The sequence below is a fragment of the Sphaerodactylus townsendi genome, linkage group LG14, assembly GCF_021028975.2.
Source record: "Sphaerodactylus townsendi isolate TG3544 linkage group LG14, MPM_Stown_v2.3, whole genome shotgun sequence".
Classification (NCBI taxonomy): Eukaryota; Metazoa; Chordata; class Lepidosauria; order Squamata; family Sphaerodactylidae; genus Sphaerodactylus; species Sphaerodactylus townsendi.
In genome coordinates this window covers 44,738,440-44,759,353 of record NC_059438.1, presented here as the reverse complement: position 1 = coordinate 44,759,353, position 20,914 = coordinate 44,738,440, and the positions used below count along the sequence as shown (strand labels likewise).

The 20,914-nt window shown below is 45.2% G+C and overlaps 1 protein-coding gene across 1 annotated transcript in view; it reads left to right on the top strand.

Annotated features, from left to right (window-relative positions):
- The window catches only part of CLPTM1L (CLPTM1 like), a 40,908-nt gene that overhangs the window by 12,337 nt on the left and 7,657 nt on the right, over positions 1 to 20,914 (top strand). Inside the window, exons 7-16 of the mRNA XM_048515492.1 lie at positions 4,244 to 4,338; positions 4,670 to 4,754; positions 6,246 to 6,349; positions 7,640 to 7,705; positions 10,146 to 10,196; positions 10,947 to 11,029; positions 13,739 to 13,773; positions 16,357 to 16,412; positions 16,631 to 16,675; positions 20,724 to 20,839. Coding sequence (XP_048371449.1) covers positions 4,244 to 4,338; positions 4,670 to 4,754; positions 6,246 to 6,349; positions 7,640 to 7,705; positions 10,146 to 10,196; positions 10,947 to 11,029; positions 13,739 to 13,773; positions 16,357 to 16,412; positions 16,631 to 16,675; positions 20,724 to 20,839 — 736 coding nt within the window. The remainder of the gene's footprint in view (positions 1 to 4,243; positions 4,339 to 4,669; positions 4,755 to 6,245; positions 6,350 to 7,639; positions 7,706 to 10,145; positions 10,197 to 10,946; positions 11,030 to 13,738; positions 13,774 to 16,356; positions 16,413 to 16,630; positions 16,676 to 20,723; positions 20,840 to 20,914) is intronic.

Here is a 20,914-nt window from a genome sequence, read left to right as displayed (position 1 = left end):
GGGAAGGGGAGAATACAGTCCTGAACGGAACAGGAGCCACTGGGGAGGGGTCGGACAAGCGAGACAGGGCGTCAGCCAAACAATTGGACTTCCCCAGGAAGAAATGCAGCAAGAAGTTGAAATGAGGGGAAAAATCAGCCCAACAGAGCTGTTGGAGGAGAGCCTCCCTGGCGCCCTAAGCAGAGCCAGATTCCTATGGTCAGTCCACACCTCAAAGGGAAGGGCAGCACCCTCCAACCAGTGGCGCCAGTCTGTCAAGGCACGTTTAATCGTCCCCATCTCCTTGTCCCCAACAGTCCAATGCCGCTCTGCCCCCAAGAACTTTCAGGAGAGATAGGCACAGGGATGCAACTTCCCATCCACCCCCCGCTGTATTAGGGCCGTGCCCATAGCCATGTCCGAGGCATCGATGTGCACAACTGAATTGAATCGAATTGGTGGACCAGGTGATGTTGGGATCATGGTCATGGAGCCAAGGAACCCTCAGCACTAAGGAGTATTTGGCCACCGCAGCAATGACGAAGCGCCTGTTCTCCCAGTGCCCCCTGCATTGGATCAGGTTGGGCTCAGTCTGATGCATGGCTGGCGCGCCCCCCAACACCCCACCATCCATTTGCTCAAACTGAATTGGACTGCGTAAGGGGACCCACTTCAGCTCCAACTGGTCTACGAGCGACGGCTGCATCAGGCATCCTGAATCGGCTGCACCCTGGATCGACCAGTGCCTGAGTGAGCACTTTAGTCCCACAAGTCTGGTTGGAAACTGCTAAGGGGAGGAGGAACAGTTTGTTGGTGCCACTCACCCTTAGGTCTGTGCCCTTGGGAGGGACCTGGCTGTGGGCGCGCTTCAAACCAGGTCACTGTCGTTTCCCGCCAACACTTCGCTGGATTCCAGGTCACCCGCTTCCTCAGAGGCAGAACTTGCTTCACACAGTTCCACTTTTGCCGCCATCCTCTTCTTGAACGGGGGCTTCCTTCCAGTTCCCTTGGCAACCCCCGCCTTCTTCGCCTTGCTCAAGGAGGGTACCAGCAGCCCAGATCTCTTACTTGGGCAGTACAGCTGCCAGGTGCCCTTCCCCTCTGCAATGCAGACAGAGCCCCAGCCGGTGACCGTGGGCGTAGAGAGACTCCACCGCTCCCTTGTCGCTGCGGGCCAGCGTAGAATCCCCCTGGCAGGAAGCGGGACCTTGTGTGGGGGACTGCTCCACCACTTGAGCAGCTGCACCTTGCGCAGCCGAATCTCCGCTTCCCCATCCTGCGTGCATCACCCCGCCAGGGAAGTCGGCTCCGCCATCATCATGGTCCACTGGGTCACTTCGGGATGCAGCCCTTCTTGGAAGGAGTGGATCTTTACCGGCTCTGGCCAATCTTGGACCACCCCGGCTAGCTGGCAAAACTCGGAGACGTACTCACCCACGGATTGGGACCCTGCTGGATCTGCTGTAGCTGGGCGCGGGCTTTCTCCTCCTGGAAAGGGTCTTTGAACTGCCACCACAGTGCCAACATGAAGCCGGGGAAGGATTGCAGCACGGGTGCCCGACCTTTGTACAGTCCCATGTACCAGTCGGCCGCCAGCCCTCCCAGGAGGGCTTCCACTTCGTGCACTTGCTCGATCTCGTCTTCATACTCGTCACCATACTTCTCCATATGCACTTCCACTTGTACTAGGAAGTAGGGCAATGCATCTGTTGCCCCGTCAAAATGGGCTTTCAGACAGCACCGCCATTGCGGGGTTGGCGGTGGGGGTTCGGGTGGCCCCTGCAGGGCTGGGAGGGCATCTGGAGGTACTGGTATGGCATCTGGAGGTACATTGTCAGGGGGGCGGGCAGGAGCATCCCCTCCAGTGGCAACGCTGCTGCTCAGGTAACAATAAGGGATTTCAGCTCAGCAACGTAGTGAGGCACAGGAAGCTGGTGTTTCTTTAAGGCAAAGTATTTTATTCAGAAGCGGTGGTGACAGCTCAGGCAGGAGAATCACGCTCTTGTAACCAAGAGCAATAATTTTTATACACATGCCTCAAAGGGGCAGGTAAAGGGGGCAGGTAGGGGGGGCAGGTCCCCTACCAAACACCATAAAGAAACATCATTACAAAAGAAAGATACAATTACAACTTTTGTGAATGGGATCACGAAATCCCACTGTCAAGCGTCTTCTTGCGATACTTTACAATGGTGCTGAAAGGAGAGCGGAGAAGGTCCATTCAGAGAACTGTGGGCTTGCTACCACACCCAGCTATCTGCATTATCAGATGGCTATTTCCTTCAGTTATGACCTGAGGCTCCCACGCCTCAGTCCCACAACAAAGGAGAGTTCAAACTGTCCAACGGTGGTCCCGACACGTCTTCCAACGGCTGGGATCTCTGGGTGCTGCCATCAGATTTAATTTGCAAAACCAAAGGGGTCTTTGTCTTTGCTAAGGAGTTGGCAGGGTGTTGGTCTAAGCTGAATTCCAAGGCTAACTTCCTTGTCCCTTAATATCAGCTTCTACAGGCTACTGCTTTTACTAACAAACACAAATATCAAGAATAACATTTCTAAACTTAAACATTAGGGAAAACTTTAAGGAATAAACACATATACTTATAGGTAAGAATATCCTAAGCTAACAATGACAAAACCTCAAACCGATTGGAAAACCTAGCTAAAATATAAACCTAGACAAAATTCAGCACAAAAGAACTTTCATTATATCCTAAAAAGGGGCAAAGGCAAGAGGGAAATCATATAACATTGGTCAAGTCACATATATACGTTCTTTGTGAGCCTTGTGGAGGCTTCTGAACCACACAAGTCTCTGCATCTTGACATGGAGCCAGTGTAGTCATGTAACTTGACTCAAGAAAATATTTTGGCCATTTTCTTGGGCGGTAGCAGCAGCTCCCAACGTTCCCTCTCCTTTGGTTCAGGCCAAGAGGAGTTCCATGTTTCGCCACAGGAAGTATATCTCCTGCCGCATCTCATCTTGCTCCTGCCGCCAAGCATCCGCTCCTCGCTCGGGGGCCCACGTCCCGGTCTGGACCTGGGCTCTTGACCACTCACTCTGCGTCTCCAGGTCCCACTCCGAGTAAATGTCCTGGTCCATGGGTTGCGTAAGCCAGGTGGACTCACGCTGCCGTTTCGACTTGGCCCCCCAGCACCCCTGCAGAGAGGGGGCAAAATAGTATGGCGATTCCATACACGCATTCCCTTGAGCACCGTGCCCAGCACCTCGGTGTGGATTAGGCACTTCGGGGGCGAGAGCATCTGATCCCTCTTCCCCCGAGTCGCGCAGGTGCTGCCTGTTGCTGCGTCTCTTTCCTGAAGCCTCTCACTGCCCAGGGGTCGCTCTGACCCGTCCCCAGTCGGGCTCGCCTGCGGGGGCCTCGCCTATGGGGGACCTGCCTGTCGGACATGGAGCCAAACGCGAGTCAAGCTGTGAGATTCCTCTTAATGTCCGATCCTCGAGTCTAGAAATAACAGAAACTGTAGATTTGTTCTAAAGCCTTTATTCCAAAAGATGTGAAGGGCAACAATGTAAAGAGGAATCTGAGCCCCTCGCTCAGACCCATCACCTATATCCCCCTGCCCCCCTCCTCCACCCACAGCCAAATGGCCTCTCCAATTTCCACTGCTAAGTAATGCAGGCTTGGGAACAGGTCACACTCCTTTGCAGATAAGATCTGTGTCCGGGAAGTCCTGGGGTGAACAGGGAGGGGGAGAGCACCGGACATCTTCAGAGTAACAAGCAGTAAAACATGCCCCCCTTGCCATGCCCCCCCCCCACCTGCTCAGTCCTGACAGTGGGAACTTTCCTCCCAAACACTTTTTAAAAGGGCCTCAATCCATTCTGTTTGGCCTGTGCAGAATCAACATTTCTGTGGCATTTTTCTGATGCATTGCGTAAGTCTAGAATATGTTAACAATAAAAAGTTGTGTTTCTGCTATGTAGCTTTCATATAAAGTTCCAAAGACTTTCTGCTCTACTACTAAGCAATAGTCCCTCTCCTAAAATTTTAGCAGCCTTCCACAATTAACATGCATTGACTCTTAATGGCTATTCCATTCCTGCATGATGCAGTTAACTGGATGATATTATAGCTATTATAGTCCATTAATACTTACCTACCTTAAGATGTAAAGAGAGAGAGAGAGAGAGAGAGAGAGAGAGAGTGCTTGTATTCATAAAGTCAGATCTGAGCTGCTTAGAATTCGAGGTCTCTTTAGTCTTCTGCTGACTCCCACGCTGTCTTACTCTTTATTTCAGGCTTTTCAGAAAAAGATGCCGATGAAGTAAAGGGAATTTTTGTGGACACAAACCTCTACCTTCTTGCTCTGACGTTCTTTGTAGCAGCATTCCACGTAAGTTGACTATGTACATTTATGCGTTGGTTGTTTATGACCTCCGATCGCTGAAACTATTCCTGTGTCTAAACGCAACTAATGTTTGCATGTTTTATCATCAAATATGCTTCATGTTAAATCAGATTTGAAAATATCTGTTTGAGTGTGAAAACTGAAAATCCCATGAAGACCACCAGGCAGGACCCTGTGGCAGAGTTGTCTTCTTTGGGGCCTTTGGTGGTTCGTTATTTGTGTGGATCTAAACCCCAAGGCTGTTCTTAGCACAGTGACAGCCGTCCCGTGTTCATTGGATGCCAGTACATGCTGCAAATGTGTTTGGTTTTTGCAGCTCCTCTTTGATTTCCTTGCCTTCAAAAATGACATCAGCTTTTGGACGAAAAAGAAAAGTATGATTGGCATGTCTACAAAAGCAGGTATGGTGCCCATGTACACTGTCTAGAATACCTTTTTGTTGTTAACAGTGCCCAAAGCAGGGTACAGTGATAAAAATGCAACCATGACTCCTGTAAATATTGGGTTGCATTCATAATATCAGAAGTCGCTTGCTCAGTGGGACTCTTCTGCCTCCCCACTTCTGTTGCTGCAGTTCTGCTCCTTCTTGACACCTGTGGGGTTGCAGGGGGAGGGGACTGACGAAAATCCACGCACGCATCCTGCTTTGCCACTGGGACCTGTTAGGTTGGTGGAAAAGTGCCTTTGGATCCACTGTGTTGTTTCTAAAATGTTAGAAATAAGACCAAGGCTGATGGTGCAAATCACTATATGCTAAATCAGTGGTGGCGAACCTTTGGCACTCCAGATGTTATGGACTACAATTCCCATCAGCCTGAACCAAAGGAGAGGGAACGTTGGGAGCTGCTGCTACCGCCCAAGAAAAGGCCATGCTGGCAGGGGCTGATGGGAATTGTAGCCCATAACATCTGGAGTGCCAAAGGTTCGCCACCACGGTGCTAAATGGTACTTCCATTGGTACTTGATACTGCTCTCGTACTCTTGTTGAAGGAACATTGAAAGACTAGCAGATTTCCCTGAAGAGTCAGTGTGGCGCAGTGGTTGAGAGTGGTGGACTCTGATCTGGAGAATGAGGTTTGATTCTCCGCTTCTCCACACAAAGCCTTCTGGGTGCCCTTGGTCAGTCACAGTCCTCTCAGAACTTTCTCAGCCCCACCAACCTCAGGAGGGGCCTGTTGTGGGGGGAGGGGAATGTGACTAAGCCACTTTGAGACTCCTTACAGTAGAGAAAAGCAGTGTATAAAATCTAAGAAGAAGAAGCCTGTTTGTGGAATACAGAGGGAATTTTCAGCAGAGTAATACAATATTTTATTATTCCTTAACTTGTACCATCAGCCTTGGCTTTATTTTTAGCTCTTAATGAGCAGTGCAGTCCCTGTATTGTCTTAGTCTTAACAGCCATGGTAATAAACCTTGTCCTTTGCAGTGTTACCCACATTTCTGCCTGCCGATAGTACTGCCAGTTTATTTAAATATTATCATCGTTGTGAAATATTTCAAAAATATCTTTCCTGATCCACTGTAAACCTCAGGCACCAGAAAGTCACATGGGACAAATCTTCACTAGTTCTATAATCAGAAGAGCAAACTCGTTCATCAAACAGAGTACTCTTAAGCAGTCAGAACTATCTTTTAATACTAGTTGTAAGACCAAAGGGCAACTAATTATTAGCTTGGAGAAGTTGGCTGGGGAATATGCACTGGTTTTCTAAATTTTGACAAATAGTTGTTATTCAGCTGCAAAGGCTGGACAGGATTTTCTGAAATTGTACTTCTTATTTTCCAATAATTTCTCCACCTTGGAACTATTGTGACACGTCAGAGTTCTTCAAAAGTGACACCTTTCAACACCCACTATCCATTAATGTGATTTTTTCCCCCCTTGCATGCAGTGCTTTGGCGATGTTTCAGCACAGTGGTCATATTTTTTTTCCTCTTGGATGAGCAAACAAGCCTCTTGGTGCTGATTCCTGCAGGAGTTGGGGCAGTGATCGAGGTGAGTCGTCGCGCATCTCTTCATGTGGTGTGCCTTGTGTTTGTGTAGGCTGCCTGGTTCTCAAAGCACCTTAGAAGGACTATGTGGATCTAAGCCATGTTACCAGTTGTCTGTAATGGGTGAAAACTGGCTTGAATCCATATTTTGTCTTCTGTACCAGTAAGTTGAACTGGTGACCTAATTGAGATACCCAAAAGCTAAGTGAAAGCCATTCCAGTGATCTGAGTTAAGCATTCCCAAGGTAGGACTATACTTTGCATTTATAAAAAAGAAGGATCTCCTCCACTAAGAAAAGTCTGGTTCTGCAATCTGAATTATTGAATGGGATCTGTTCAGCAAAATTCACTTTGCCATTCTGGTTTTGCTGGTCATGGGGATGAGTGAGAAGCTCTTCAGGGGCAGGACCCTGGAAAACTTCTTCCAGGAAGCCCTTTGGCTTCTGAGATGTCTCAAGGGATTGGCCATAGGCCTAAAACACTAAGCTCTAGCTCCCTCTTAAGAGAAATCCAAGCTGAGATAGTCAAGAACCAGGCTTTGTTCTGAACTCAGTGTTTTGCAGGTCATCCTCCCACAACTGCCCCTGAAGCACAGCCCTGCCTTTGAGCCAATAATCTAATAAAAATAATCTAATAAATAACTTTCTGAGAATTCTGCAACTCACTGCATATGGACGATGGTTAAGAAAATTAAAACATACCGTGCAAAGGGATCGGTTGTGGCTTTCTTCCCTGTCCTGAGAATGAGCAGCTTTATAGGAACGGCGAACCCACCAATTTCATCCACTTTCCCTGTTGCGTTTGGTTTTGAATATGTGGAAGTAGTTACAGAGAATGGTCCCATTTTCATGTTAAAGTGACCCTCAGCTGGCTGCACCTCGAGGCTTAAGCTGAGCATCTCTGTCAGAAAATGTGCTTCCCATGCACAGGTCAACATATTTTGCTAATAGCAGCTTTTGAGAAGTGATTTCATTCCTCCAAAGCAGTTGATTGGCGCTAGCAAACACTGGCCATTTTTCCAGAGTTCTGGTGTCCTAATGAACAAATAATCACTGAAATAACTTTTGTCATGTCCAATCAGATTTCATGGGGGCTGTAGCCACTGTCTCATTTGCGACGGATGGATGGGTTGCATTTTGTATCCTGCCTCATCTCTTTCAGTTGAAGGCAGTAGATAGTGAAGCAACTAAGTGGCCAGGGCATGAGTAGTCTTGTCATGGCTGTATCATGACAATGTTGAAAGTAGTGAAAATGTCTAGCACCAAGGTATTAATGGAGTAATTTTCTTTTCCAGCTTTGGAAAGTGAAGAAAGCACTGAAAATGACATTTGAATGGAGAGGTCTAATGCCAGCAGTTAAGGTATGGTTATATTTTGCATAAGTATGTACGGGGGAGGGGGCTCATCCCATTAATGTATTTTTTTTCTAAAATTAGTCATAATTGTACAAGGCAGGTAGGTTGGGCCAAACTGTACTTTATATGGGACATCTGATCCAAAGGAGAGATTCTTTGTGGTGTTAAGAGAAGGCGGGAAATTTCTGTTTTGCTGGCAAAGGCACTTTGCAAAAATGGAAAATGTTGTCTGGACCCAGTGGGGAAATGGAGCTTTTATTACCTTCCCCCACTTAAGCTCTTGCATTCTTTTCACAGACAGGCAAAAAAAAAAACCTTTGGTGGTGGGGGACGGGGTGGGTGGGTGGAACAGCACCAAGGGACAGCACACCCCTTCCCCAGAGTTCCTGTTTCAATCCAGTTCAGATCGCCCTGTTGCTGCTTCTAAATAACAATGGATATCATCAAAAAAAATTTCCATTTCACATTTACCATAGTTTAGTCCATCTGATGGTATGGCCTGCTTATACACAAGTATAAGGTACCCTTAAAAAATAGACACTTGTATGGTTTTCACACCAGACAAGGGAATACAGGTGAAGCGTTTCTTCTGTACCTAAACAGGTAAACTCATTGGGGTGAACTGCCCATCAGTAATTTTCACATGTAAACTTTTCACATGGGCAATTACTTTCTGAGAATTCTGTAACCTACTGTATATGAATGATGGGTATGGAAATTAAAATACACCCTGCAAAGTGACCAGTTGTGAGTGAGGTCAACACATCTGCCAGGAAGGGGCGATTGCTTATGTCTGAATTGTAACTTGGTCAAAGTGTTCTGTGAAAAGTAATGGCTAGTGTCGTGGGTTTGTTTTTTTCATTTGAGGCAACCAAGAAAAGGTGTCTGAAAATACTGGTCTGTGGGAACTCTGCTCTGGCTCCAGTAGGATTCTTTGACATAATCTCAAACTGGAAGCCTTCCCCTTTCCCCACCCCCCCACCCCCAACTATTCTAGGGCTGGCATGCTGGGTAGCTGTTGTGCTTTTCTGCCCTGGGTGTACTTCAAAAGCATTCTTTTTCTTTCTAATTGACACAGCACAATAGGACATCCGGTCTCTTGTCCAAAAGTGCCTGGTGGACCCTCAGGCTCTCTTGTTCTGCATATGAAGGCAGAACATTTTAGAATTTAGGCTTTACTTTAGATCAGCTGTCTATAGTGATATATTTGAGTAGTAAGCAGGTGAAAGTCACCAAGCTGGAACTATTTCAAAGGAATTTTGTATTTTACCTTTAAAGAATACTGTATTAGATCATCAGCCCACTGTGTTTCTGTTACATGTAGAACTGGGTGCTGGGTTCTTGTCAGAATCCCAAAAACTGAAACAAACTCGTGTATAAGAACAGTAAGAACAAGCCAGCTGGATCAGACCAGAGTCCATCTAGTCCAGCTTTTATTAGTCCTAATTCTTCCCCCCAGCATTTTCAATGTATGCCCCCAGTTCTAGTATTATGAGAAAGAGAGAAAAATTTCTCCCTGTCAACATTTTCTACCCCATGCATAATTTTATAGACTTCAATCATATCCCCCCTCAGACGTCTCGTCTCCAAACTAAAGAGTCCCAAACGCTGCAGCCTCTCCTCATAAGAAAGGCGCTCTTGTCCCTCAATCATCCTCGTAGTTTACTGAGTAATGAGGATCTTCTCTGGTCATGCCAGAACTGAGGTTTTCCCATGCAAAACCCAGTAGTTAAAGCAGCCTGCACCCCCCATCCTGGGAAAGCATGCCCAAAAGGAACTGTGAAAGAGCTAACGGTAGAGATGGCCAGGCACTGACCTTGAGCAGCACCTGATACAGTATAACATCATACAGAAGACAGTTGAAAGTCAATTAGAAATGCAATTAGCCCATTCCTCCACCCCCAGCATACAGAAAGCAGCAATAGCAAAATCCCCATAATAACAGGCCTCCTGACAGTTCTGACGTATGAAATCACCATTAATAACCATAAACCTTCAAACTGTTCTGTTACATCCAGAAGATATTTTCCTTTGTCTTCTCTTGCCTTTGCCTGCCAAATGTAGCAGCACATAGCAAGGTACATGGTTGTACTTCACGGTGCTTTCTGGGGAGAATCCTGCACTAGCTTCTCAGATTTGTCTCACTGTTTTTAACTAAGAAGACTTGTGAGCCTTTGCCATTTTATTGTCCCAGTTCTGCTGGTTCTGGAATTCAGTCGGAAGTTCCCTTTTCACTATTGCCTCCAGCGCTTGGCAACAGAACAGGCACTGGACTGTCGGGGGGGGGGGGTCAAATTTGGCCAAAGGCCACCCAGTTGTTGATCCCAACTTTAGGCAATAATTTGATTCTGTAGTGGCTTTCTGAAATAATAGAATGTCTAATGGACAGAATACCCAAATATTCTCCCTTCCCATCTTGATTCTTCTGTTTCTATATTTTGAATAGTTTGGAGACTTCACTGAATCCGAAAAGAAAATGGAGGAGTATGACAATCAGGTAAGAGGCATCTGAAACTCTGAACTGAGCAGAATAGCTGAATCCTGATAGTGAGTAAAAGAGCCCATACTAAGTAACAATAGTTATCACTGTGTACAAGCAAGCAGGAATCAGAGCCTAGTGTTGTTGGCAGACAACTGGATTAGTATTGCAGGACTTTGATCTCCTTACTAGTAGTTTCAAGTACATAACTGAGTAAAGGAATACAAGATGGCATGGGCAGCTGCAAGAAAAGGAGCAAATCTCCCTGGGACGTAAAAGGAATGCCAGTAAAACCAACTTTATAATGAAAAAGAAGAAGAGTTGGATTTATCCCCCCCCCCCCCCTTCTCTCCTGCAGGAGACTCAAAGGGGCTTACAAACTCCTTTCCCTTCCCCTTTCACAACAAACACCCTGTGAGATAGGTGGGGCTGAGAGATCTCCGAAGAACTGTGACTAGTCCATGTTACATGTTTTCATGATATTTTTATGCAACACACAGAACTCAGATCTCTGGACCATTTTTTTCTGTGTTCTACTTTTTAAAGGATTGATGGGAGAAGTCTGAACTTTTATCCTCAGGGCAGGATGAACAGCATGAAGTAATTCTCCTCCATTGACGGTGGAAAGCCACCACAAGTGTTTATATATGGCACAGATTGGGGGGGGGGGTTTATGATGGCATTTTCTGAATAGAGGAAGAGCAGGCCTCAATTGCATAATAAGGCAAGAGAGGATTGTCTACAAATGATGTTCCTTTTCTTTCTCAGGCCATGAAGTACTTGTCATATTTGCTGTACCCGTTGTGTATTGGGGGTGCAATTTATTCTCTGCTGAATATCAAATATAAAAGGTAAAGTGCTGTGACTTATTTCAAAAATATGAAATGTACAGCTTAAAATTTCTGTTGCATACACATGAAACATTGACTTGCAATTCTGTAAGTCAAAAAAGGTAATTTGTTCAGAGAAGTATTTTTATTGTGGCTTAATGTCTAACCCTAACCCTTTCTGCACCCACCCCCATCCCCTAAAAGACCAGCTGGGTGCCTGAGCTAGCAGAGTCTCCCTGCCTCCCCCACCACCTCCGCAACAAGCAGCCTGGCAGCCCCTTTCACCTCCTCCCCCCAAACATCCCAATTCTATCCCTCCCCCACCCTAACCTACAGCTTCCCACCCTCCCCGAGCCACACCTTCCAATCCTCCCCCACCCCAAGCCTCACTTTCTAACCCTCCCCCACCCCAACCTTCACTTTGCCACTCTCCCTCGCCCCAATACTAACATATTACCTATCCCCCCCACCCCAAGCCTTACCTTTCAACCCTCCTCCCGCCCCAAGGCTCACCTTGCCTCCCTGCCCACCCCAATGCTAACCTGCCAACCCTCCCCTCTCATACTGTCCTACATCCTTCCTCCCACCCCTAGCCACACCTTCTACTCCTCCCCCACTCCAAACCTGCCTTTTCAACCTTCCCCCACCCAATGCCTCTCCTTGCCACCCTACCCCCCCAGGACACTCACCTTTCTGACCTCCCCCACCTGAAGCCTCCCATTTCACCCTCTCCCATTCTGCTACCCAAACCTGCCCTTTCAAACCTTCCACCACCCCAAGCCACTCTGTTCCACCTATCCTCACCCTTCTACATACCCCAAGCCACACTTTCCAACCTCTCCCACCCCCGAGCCACAGACACTCGCCCAGGTAAGTGTCGTGCCGCGAGCAAGGATGGGGTGGGGGCTACTACAGCCCCACACTTTGCTAGGCCTCATTGCATCTCCCCCACAATGGGCTTGGCTGCTAGTCATTTTTACAGTATGATTCCTTTTATGTTCTAGTACCCCTTGTTATGAAAAGGTGTCAGGTCTTATGACTGCAGCTGACATGAGACTCTGGTTACTGGATCAGAAGTCTTTCTTTGGCAACAACAGCACGTACCTGGTTTTGCGAAAGCCAGTTCTGCTCACACTTGCAGCTGCCTCTGTCTGTATCCCCATGCAGTAACCACCACCCCACCCCCACAACCTCACCCACCCACCCACCCCCACCCCCGCTTTCCCATGGATACAGAAAAAAGAAAGATACAGAAAAAAGAAAGAGCCTTGGGTGCATCCCCAAGGCCAGCACAGCGAAAGATCAGCCACCTCAGAGTTAGCATCAGGATCATTCCTGTTATCTACAGGAGGGAGGGAGGGAGGGAGGGAGGTCCATTAACATGGGAGAGGGAGCTCCTTCTCTGAGTAGGTGTGAATGTCATCCCCTGAAGCCATTCCTTTGATGGAAGGAGAAAACAATTCCTGACACAGGGTTGGTTGTTTTTTGGTATTTTTTTGCAGGGTTGATTTGATTTAATTTATGACTTAAATCACAATTTAAAACGCTTGTCACAGAGACTTGATTTAAATCATGGTTTCTACGTACAGATTCATTTGCTAGAATAATCTTAATATTTACAACCAAATAAAGGTTTTTTAGTATATTTATTTTTAGTATAACAACTTTTGGGATTAGTTGTACAGTTCTATCAAAATCACTGATTTGGTAATACTATTTGAAATACATAGATAATTATGAAATTATTATGAAATGAACTATCTCCAGTTTCATTCAGCTTACTCGGCCGTGACGTTCTTTGTTGTCAGGTTTCATTTTGCTTGCAAGATGCCTTACCCCTAGGCAGAGGACATTCATTAAAATATTCTCAAAATGGATCCTTTTTATGGCCTGCTGTCATTATAGGTTTTCTCCTCCAAGGATAGAATAATATGGAAAAGCTCAGGCTACACAATCGCTGACTTGTGGAGTATTCTTCTCAAAAAGTTTTCATTTTTACTGCTTGCTCCCCCTCCTTGCACTTAACTCCTTGTACAGATCTATTCCACACCAAACAATCTTCTATTCATTTAACTCCTTGAAATTTAGCACTTAAGAGGTAAGGGGTTGGTTCTGTGTACATAGATTTGAAAAGGAACAACGGGATTAAGGTTGTTTGTTTTGTAACATTTTCACTGAGAAGAAGAGGCGGATTATCTTTGCTGAAAAATTCACAGTTTTAAGAATTGCGAAACCAAGCATCTGTGATAATGTCTTCCAGATGGAAAAATTGCCCAAAATAATCTCACAGAAACCTCTGGAAGAGCATAACATTGTGAATGGATTAATGGAATTCCCTTACCAAAAAATTTAAACATTGCATGAATATACTACATCATTAAAAACTAGTCTTTATTTCGTAATGAATATCTTTTGGACTCATTTTAGTGTATCTTAAGTAGAATTTTATTTAAACTATCTTTAGATAGATTTTTCCTCAAAAAGCATTTTATTTTTTAAAAACTGATTAAATTTTAAAAATAAATAATTGATTTTTATCCACCCTGGTTTTTTGCGGATACTATCAGTATTCCTTATTTTGTTTGGCTCTTTCCTTATATAATGTAACCTTTTTTGGTAAGACAAAAAGAGATTGAATTCACCTTGTCCCCATTAAATTGGGAATAAGAAAATGTTAAATATTCTCTGTTTTTAAATTAATAATGAAAATAGCTTTTTTCTTTTTTATAGTTGGTACTCATGGTTGATTAACAGCTTTGTTAATGGTGAGTATTTGTGTATTTCAGTGGGAAGGGGAATATGTGTTTGTTGGTATCTACTTGAAGCGTGCTATCTAAGATTAATCACAAAGGGAATTCTTTGTAGCATAACTTAGAGCCAAACTGTATTAATAGGCCAAAGGCACAGAACACAGCGTTTGCTGGATAGAATAGTGGATTGTGGATGCTAGAATTCACACATTTGAATAGTTTGCCAGGTTGAAAAATTACCATGTGTATACAAAACTAGGACATTCGGGAGAAATGCTTAATCTACTATCCCAAGCCGTCGTGTCATTAGGAAAAGAACACATTTCTATAAATTCAGACTGTACTGTATCAGCCAAACAGGGGTAACTGTTCCATTAGGCCCATGGGGTCAGTGCCCCATCAAGGTCAGCCCCTTGTCTCCTTTACAGTAGAAGTAAAATAAAACTGATGCGTTACTGAACTTACTGTCAGGCCATAACTTAATCAGTCTTAATCAATCTTAGTCATATTGCCTGCTTGTTTTCCTGGACCTCGGCCAAGTTCCTCCTACACTCAAGCAAGAGCGCTTCTCCCCACTCTTCTTAAAGGCACGGGTTCTCAGTGGCTCCTCAGTGCAAAACTATACAAAGAGGGTGAGATATATTGAAATAATGAAAGATAAGCTTAAACAATGGATGTCTGGGGATTTATTGACAGACAGAGACTCACAATATAGCAGAACCCACTTCCCAGTGTACAACTGTAACAGTGGGAAATAAGTGAAGGTCAGTGGGTGTGACTTTTTCTGCCCTGGAAGGGCCTGGGCTTTTGCTGTGCAGTTTGATTTATGCCCCAGTTGCAGGTGTTGGTGAGGGCTCATTTGGCAGCATTCCATCAAGCAGAGGCTGCCCAAAAGGCTCTGGTCCTGGTCGAGGATGGCCAGATAATTTTATGGTGGGAGCCGAGGGAACGGACATAGCTTTATTCATAGTATAGCCACGATCGCCTGGGGTGGGTGTGGAGTGAGTGAGTGAGTGAGTGAGTGAGTGAGTGAGTGAGTGAGTGAGTGGGTGGGTGGGTGGGTGGGTGGGTGGGTGGGTGGAGAAACAATCCCAAAGATACGAAGGCCCCAGAGCACTTGGGACTTTAAAGGGCAAAACCAGAATCTTGAATCTGATTTGGTACTCCACCAGAAGCCGTTGTAGCTGGTAGAGCACTGGATGTATATGAGATCACCATGTTGTCCACATGAAGACCTGTGCAGTCACATTTTGCACAAGATGGAGTTTCCGGATCAGCCTCAAGAGTAGCCTGCATGGTGACTTACAATAGTCCAATCTGTGGGGACTGTTGCATGCCCCCTACATCCCTCCACCCCAAGCACAGGACCTCTGTCTTCAACGGATTTTGTTTCAGCTGGCTCTGTTTCAACCCTTCACCTCAACCTCCAAATAGCTGGCCAAAACATCCAGGGCAGAGTCCAGCTAGCCACCCATCAACAGATATAACTGGGTGTCATCAGAGTACTGGTGACAGGCCAGCCCAAAGTCTTAAACCAACTGGTCCAGTGGGGAGGCATATAGATATATGGATTAGTATGTATGGACGTGAAACTTGGGCAATGAAGAAAGTTAATTTGTTTGAAGTTGGAGGAGATTTTTACAGATACTGTGGACAGTCAAAAAGATAAATGAGTGGTTTCTAGATGAAATCAAGTCTGAATTCTCCCTAGGAGCTAAAACCCCCACCCCCCCCCACCCCAATCCCCGAAGGACTCTGGGTGGGTTACAACACATACAGTCAATAACTGTAAACTATAAATCCTAATAATTTAAAAATAATTAACAAATATTAAAATGACACTGGACTATAATTAACTGATGGCATAAATTAGTCCATCCTACCTTTACTACCCCTGTAGACCAAAAGATGTTCTGCTATTCAATCAGTCTGGCTGGCTAGTTGGAAAAAGCCTGGTGGAACAACCGCGTCTTGCAGGCCCTGCAGAACTGACACAAATCCCGCAGGGCTCTGACCTCGCCAGGCAGCTTGTTCCACCAGCCCTGGCTCTCGTTGAAGCCAACTGGACGTCTCTCAGGCCGGAGATCACCAGGTTCTTACTTTGTGAGGAAGAACAGTCTCTAGGTGAGCAAGCAGGGAAGATGTTGTAAACTGGGTAGGGTAGATTTATGTTCACGTTGTTGATGTGCTATAAAGCTTGCTGAGTGATCTTGGACTAATCACATCCACTCAGCCTCAACCCTGGCAAGTATTTGGAAAGGAGACCTCCAAGAACACTAAGGCCACGACGCGGAGACAGGCAATGGGAACCCACCGCCCAGCACGTCTCGTCTTGAAAACCTGATAGAGTCACTATAAGTCATCTGTAACTTGATGGGGAAAAAAATAAGATTTGCTATAAATGTTTTGCTGTGGTACATGTGGACGGACAGGGAAATGGAAATATTAGTGGGCTAGTCATTTGTGGTAGTTTATCACAGCCCCACGTAACTATTTTTTACATTTAAGACAAGTCACAAGCTCGTGCACAGATAAAGTATGGACTCAAGCGCTATATCAATAAAAATTAAAACAGGTTCATGTTTTCTCTCTCCACAGGAGTATATGCTTTTGGATTTCTATTTATGTTGCCACAGCTATTTGTAAATTATAAGGTAAATCTGCATGTCTGTTTTTATCTAACCACCTTCACTTATTTCAGCATGTGTGTGTATACCAGGGGAGGGCAGTATATAAATTAAATATCTAATCGTGTGTGTGTGTGTGTGTGTGTGTGTGTGTGTGTGTGTGTGTGTGTGTGTGTGTGTGTGTGTGTTTGTTTGTTTGTTTGTTTGTTTGTTTGTTTGTTTGTTTGTTTGTTTGTTTCTTCCAGATGAAATCTGTTGCACATTTGCCATGGAAGGTATTCACGTATAAAGTAAGTTAATTAAACACTTTAATATTTGTGGTTGCAATCCACCAGTAATTACTACATGCTTTAAGCATCAAGCAATGATAAATGGGTTTTTATTGCCTGAAATAGTGACCAGTCTATAATTACAAGAAATAGAGTAGTTACAAGGCTGTAACTTTGATAGTAACAGTAGAGAAACATCAGCAGTTACAGTATGAAGTAGAACTCTTACAGCTCCATCTACAAGTCCAGGTGGCCAGCTACGGGTAGCGTAAGTCTCAATCCCAGCCTGTCAGCATCGTGCACCAAATGGCTGGGAGGCATTCTGGTGCCGCGGGGAGGGCAAATCCACCAGGGCGGCCAGCACACTGTTCCCAGGAGCAGTTTCAGCACACACACCCCTTTAGATGGCGCTCTTAATCTGGTTGAAATGAGCAACCAGGACAGATTTTGTGCTCCTTTAAATAACTGCTAGGGGTAGAACCTGGTGACTTCCTATTCCAGAACTTGTCTGAGCTTAACCTGCAACTGTCCTGGAGATGGAAGGTCAAGTGAAAAACAACCACTCTAAAATTTGTCCTGACTCCTCTACTGCAAGCCTCCCCAATTCCAAATAAAGGAGTTGAGAATAGCTCCTCTGCAAAATGGCAACCTGACCTGATGAACTTCTTTTCTGAGGCTGCCCAGCTTCAACTGTTCAGCCAGAGCCAACACCGAAAAGGTGCAGTTAACTGTTTTGGAAACAAGATCCTTGGCTCTTCTGCACACCTTCCACAGGCCAAATTAGGAAGAAACTAAAACCTACACCGAAGTTAAAAAGTTAGGTTTTTTAAACTAATTTCCAACATGCACTTATTAAAACTAGTCTGTATTTAAATCTCAACTGTTATGTAAGAATGGCTCAAATGAAATCTGCCAGGAGAAGTATAACAGTGTAATTCTATCAATTCAATAGAGCAACAGTAGACACCACCACACCAAAAACTCTTTATACAAAAAAGGGAAACAGGAGAAAAGGCCACAACACCTCAACACAACAGAAAAGCAAGCACCAGAAAATTAATGGAAGCGGAGAGGGGGAGGAAGAGTCAACACAAAAAACTGAACTCCCCCCGCCCCAATCCTGAAACCCAGAGAAAGACACCCAAAGGAAATACCTGATTTAAAAAAATAGCCTCCCACACAAGGGCAAAAAATGCCTCTGCAACCAACTGAACTGCAAAAAAAACCCTTACAGCAGAAGACAGGTCCCTCAGGATTCCCAAGGATTTCTGGTCCCTGCCGGAAGAAGACAGAGGTTTCCAAGCCAAAAAACCCCCCTCAAAAAATCCCAACAAAATCAGCTCAGGAAAAAAAGCAGAGCTAAATGCCCTAAAAATAAAAAATAAAAACACCCGAAACAATGTTTGACAAACAGGGAAACCAGACCAAACTGAAGGCAGTTCAAGGACCTTTAAGCCTCACTAAACCCTGACACCACCACCACCACCACCACCCCCCGCAACCCAACCCATCAACAGGTCAAAGACTAAAGGGGCAACAGGCATACTTCACAAAAAATGATTTCAAACCGTTTCATATCTTCTTCTCCTGGTAGCAGATAGCAGGAATCTTCACACATGTAGGCAGTAATCCAAGGGATGTAGCATAGTTGAAGCACCAGAAACTCACATGGAGGAGCAGCAGTTAAAGTGACTTTGCACTGAAGTCTCTCAGTTCTCTATCTAGAATTGAGTCTGCTGGACCAGATCTCCTTTTTATGTTCTTTAGCCGTGCACTGGAAAATTTGAAAGAAATCCAGGGAAAAACTTCTGAAATAGGCCAAAGAGCTTTGCTGCCCCTAACCTGAAATCCTACTAGCCACTGTTAACTTTCTGCCCCCACTTCCGCTGTCCCTTCTCTGTAGGTTGTTGCAATTCACATTAGGACTGCAGCAGATATGCAGTGCAGAATGTATTGCAGCCATTGCAATAGCAGAAATGCAATGCAAAACATATTGCAGTCATTGGCCAAATAGGAAAGCTACAGTGAACTCTCCTATTTGTTTCTTCAAGATGCCTCTCCCTCCTATTTCCCTGGAAACCAATGACAGGACAGGATAAGAGCTAAACGAGACTGCTCCTTGCAGAGCTATTCAGCAGGGGTGGGGGTCGTTTTGTCAGCCCGGCAGAATCCACCTAGAAACCCAGCAGAGCACCAGCTAAGTTAAGTTGCCAGGGTGGGGTGTGTGTGTGTGTGTAAAATTTAAAGCCGATCACCAGTCTTGTGAATGGGCTTTAATATTTTTTAAAATATATATATTCCTGTTCCCTTACATGGGCTGTGGGAAAGCTGAATAGCCAGCAATTTTTCATCTTTTTAGCTTCATCTGGATAGCCGGGGGAATGAGGGGTTCAGCATATCTGAATGTGCACCACTAATAACTACTATATAGCTGATACTCCAACACTAGGACATCTCTGAAGAACTGCATGTAAATCTAGATATCGGGGAAGGGCTTTGTTGTGTGCGCCGAGTCATAACTCATAAATTGGGCATGTCTTGTCAGAATAAATACAGATCATATATTGGTGTCCCTTTGCAGATTGAACTGTATGGTCTCCCTCAAAGAGCAAAGGAAAGATTCTGTTCAATTTGGGGGATCCCACATTCTGCAGGCCTGCAGCTGTAGATCCTGGCCTACCCAGAGGACTGAGTACACGAGTACTGAGGGTCAATACATTTCTTGTCTACTAATTTAATTCCTCCACCTAGTGAAACATACAAAGCTGCCATTTATCAAGGCAAATCATCTTCCCAGCTAGTTCAGTATTCTCTGCTCAAATGGTGAGAGCTTCTTGGAGGCTCAGGCAGAGAGAGGTCCTTCTTCCCCTTCTTGGGATCCCTGAACCGAAGAAGGCCAGGGGCTGAACCCAAAACCTTCTGTATTGCAAAGCAAGTGCTCTGCCAATGAGCCACGGCTTCTCCCTTTGTGCTTGATGTTTCAGATTTTATTCATACTGAGGACTCCCTTTATGATTAGTTCCCTTTCTTGTGTGGGCTGAACTGTAGCATTCTTTGTTCCGTTCCGAACCTGAATCTTTCCTTCTCCCACCTGTTAAATTTCGATTAATGCACCGTGAATCTCATGGAAGGGCAGGCAGTCGGGGAAGATCACTGGCTGGCCAGTCTGACTTCGTCCTTCTTTTAAAACTGATTGTTTTTCTTTTAGTACCTTCCCTTATACTCAAAATTGGCAACATGGCTGGAGTTTGTTGAATTCTAATAAAGCTGCAACTGATACACTGCTAAAGATGATGAGGTTGTTTGGTTATGTTAAATATTTGTATTTCCTCCTCCTTAGCTAACAATACTTCTTGATGCAGCTTGCATTAAGATCCAACCACAAGACACAACCATAAACATAGTAGAAATAAAATAATAACGTTAAAAACTCCAGTATAAAGTCTCCATCTAATTTTAAACACAGCAGTAGAGCACCAACACCCCAGCAGCAGCAGCAGCATCTTGTTGTCCCTTTAAGTCAGCAAACCAATTTCTCACTGCAGCAGCATATAGTAGTCAAATCTTACCCAGAGGTCTCAAAAGGACAATAAGAACATAAGAACAAGCCTGCTGGATCAGACCGGCGTCCATCTAGTCCAGCACTCGACTACTCGCAGTGGCCCACCAGGTGCCTTTGGGAGCTCACGTGCAGGATGTGAAAGCAATGGCCTGCTGCTACTGCTGCTGCTGCTGCTGCTCCTCCTCCTCCTCCTCCTCCCCCTCCTCCCCCCGAGCACCTGGTCTGCTAAGGCATTTGCAATCTGAGATCAAGGAGGATCAAGATTGGTAGCCAGAGATCAACTTCTCCTCCATAAATCTGTCCCACCCCCATCCCCACCCCCCTTTAAAGCTATCCAGGTCAATGGCCATCACCACCTCCTGTGGCAGCATATTCCAAACACCAATCACACGTTGTGTGAAGAAGTGTTTCCTTTTATTAGTCCTAATTCTTCCCCCCAGCATTTTCAATGAATGCCCCCTGGTTCTAGTATTGTGACAATCTTCCAGATGTCCCTTTTTCTTGCAGGCATTCAACACTTTCATCGATGATATTTTTGCCTTTATCATCACTATGCCAACATCTCATCGGCTGGCGTGTTTTAGAGATGACGTGGTACTCCTGGTCTACCTTTACCAAAGATGGTATGATTTTCTCCTGCGCCTTCCTTATTTGTTTTCCGCAGTTAATGATTTTGGCCAAAAATGGAAATCGAGGTA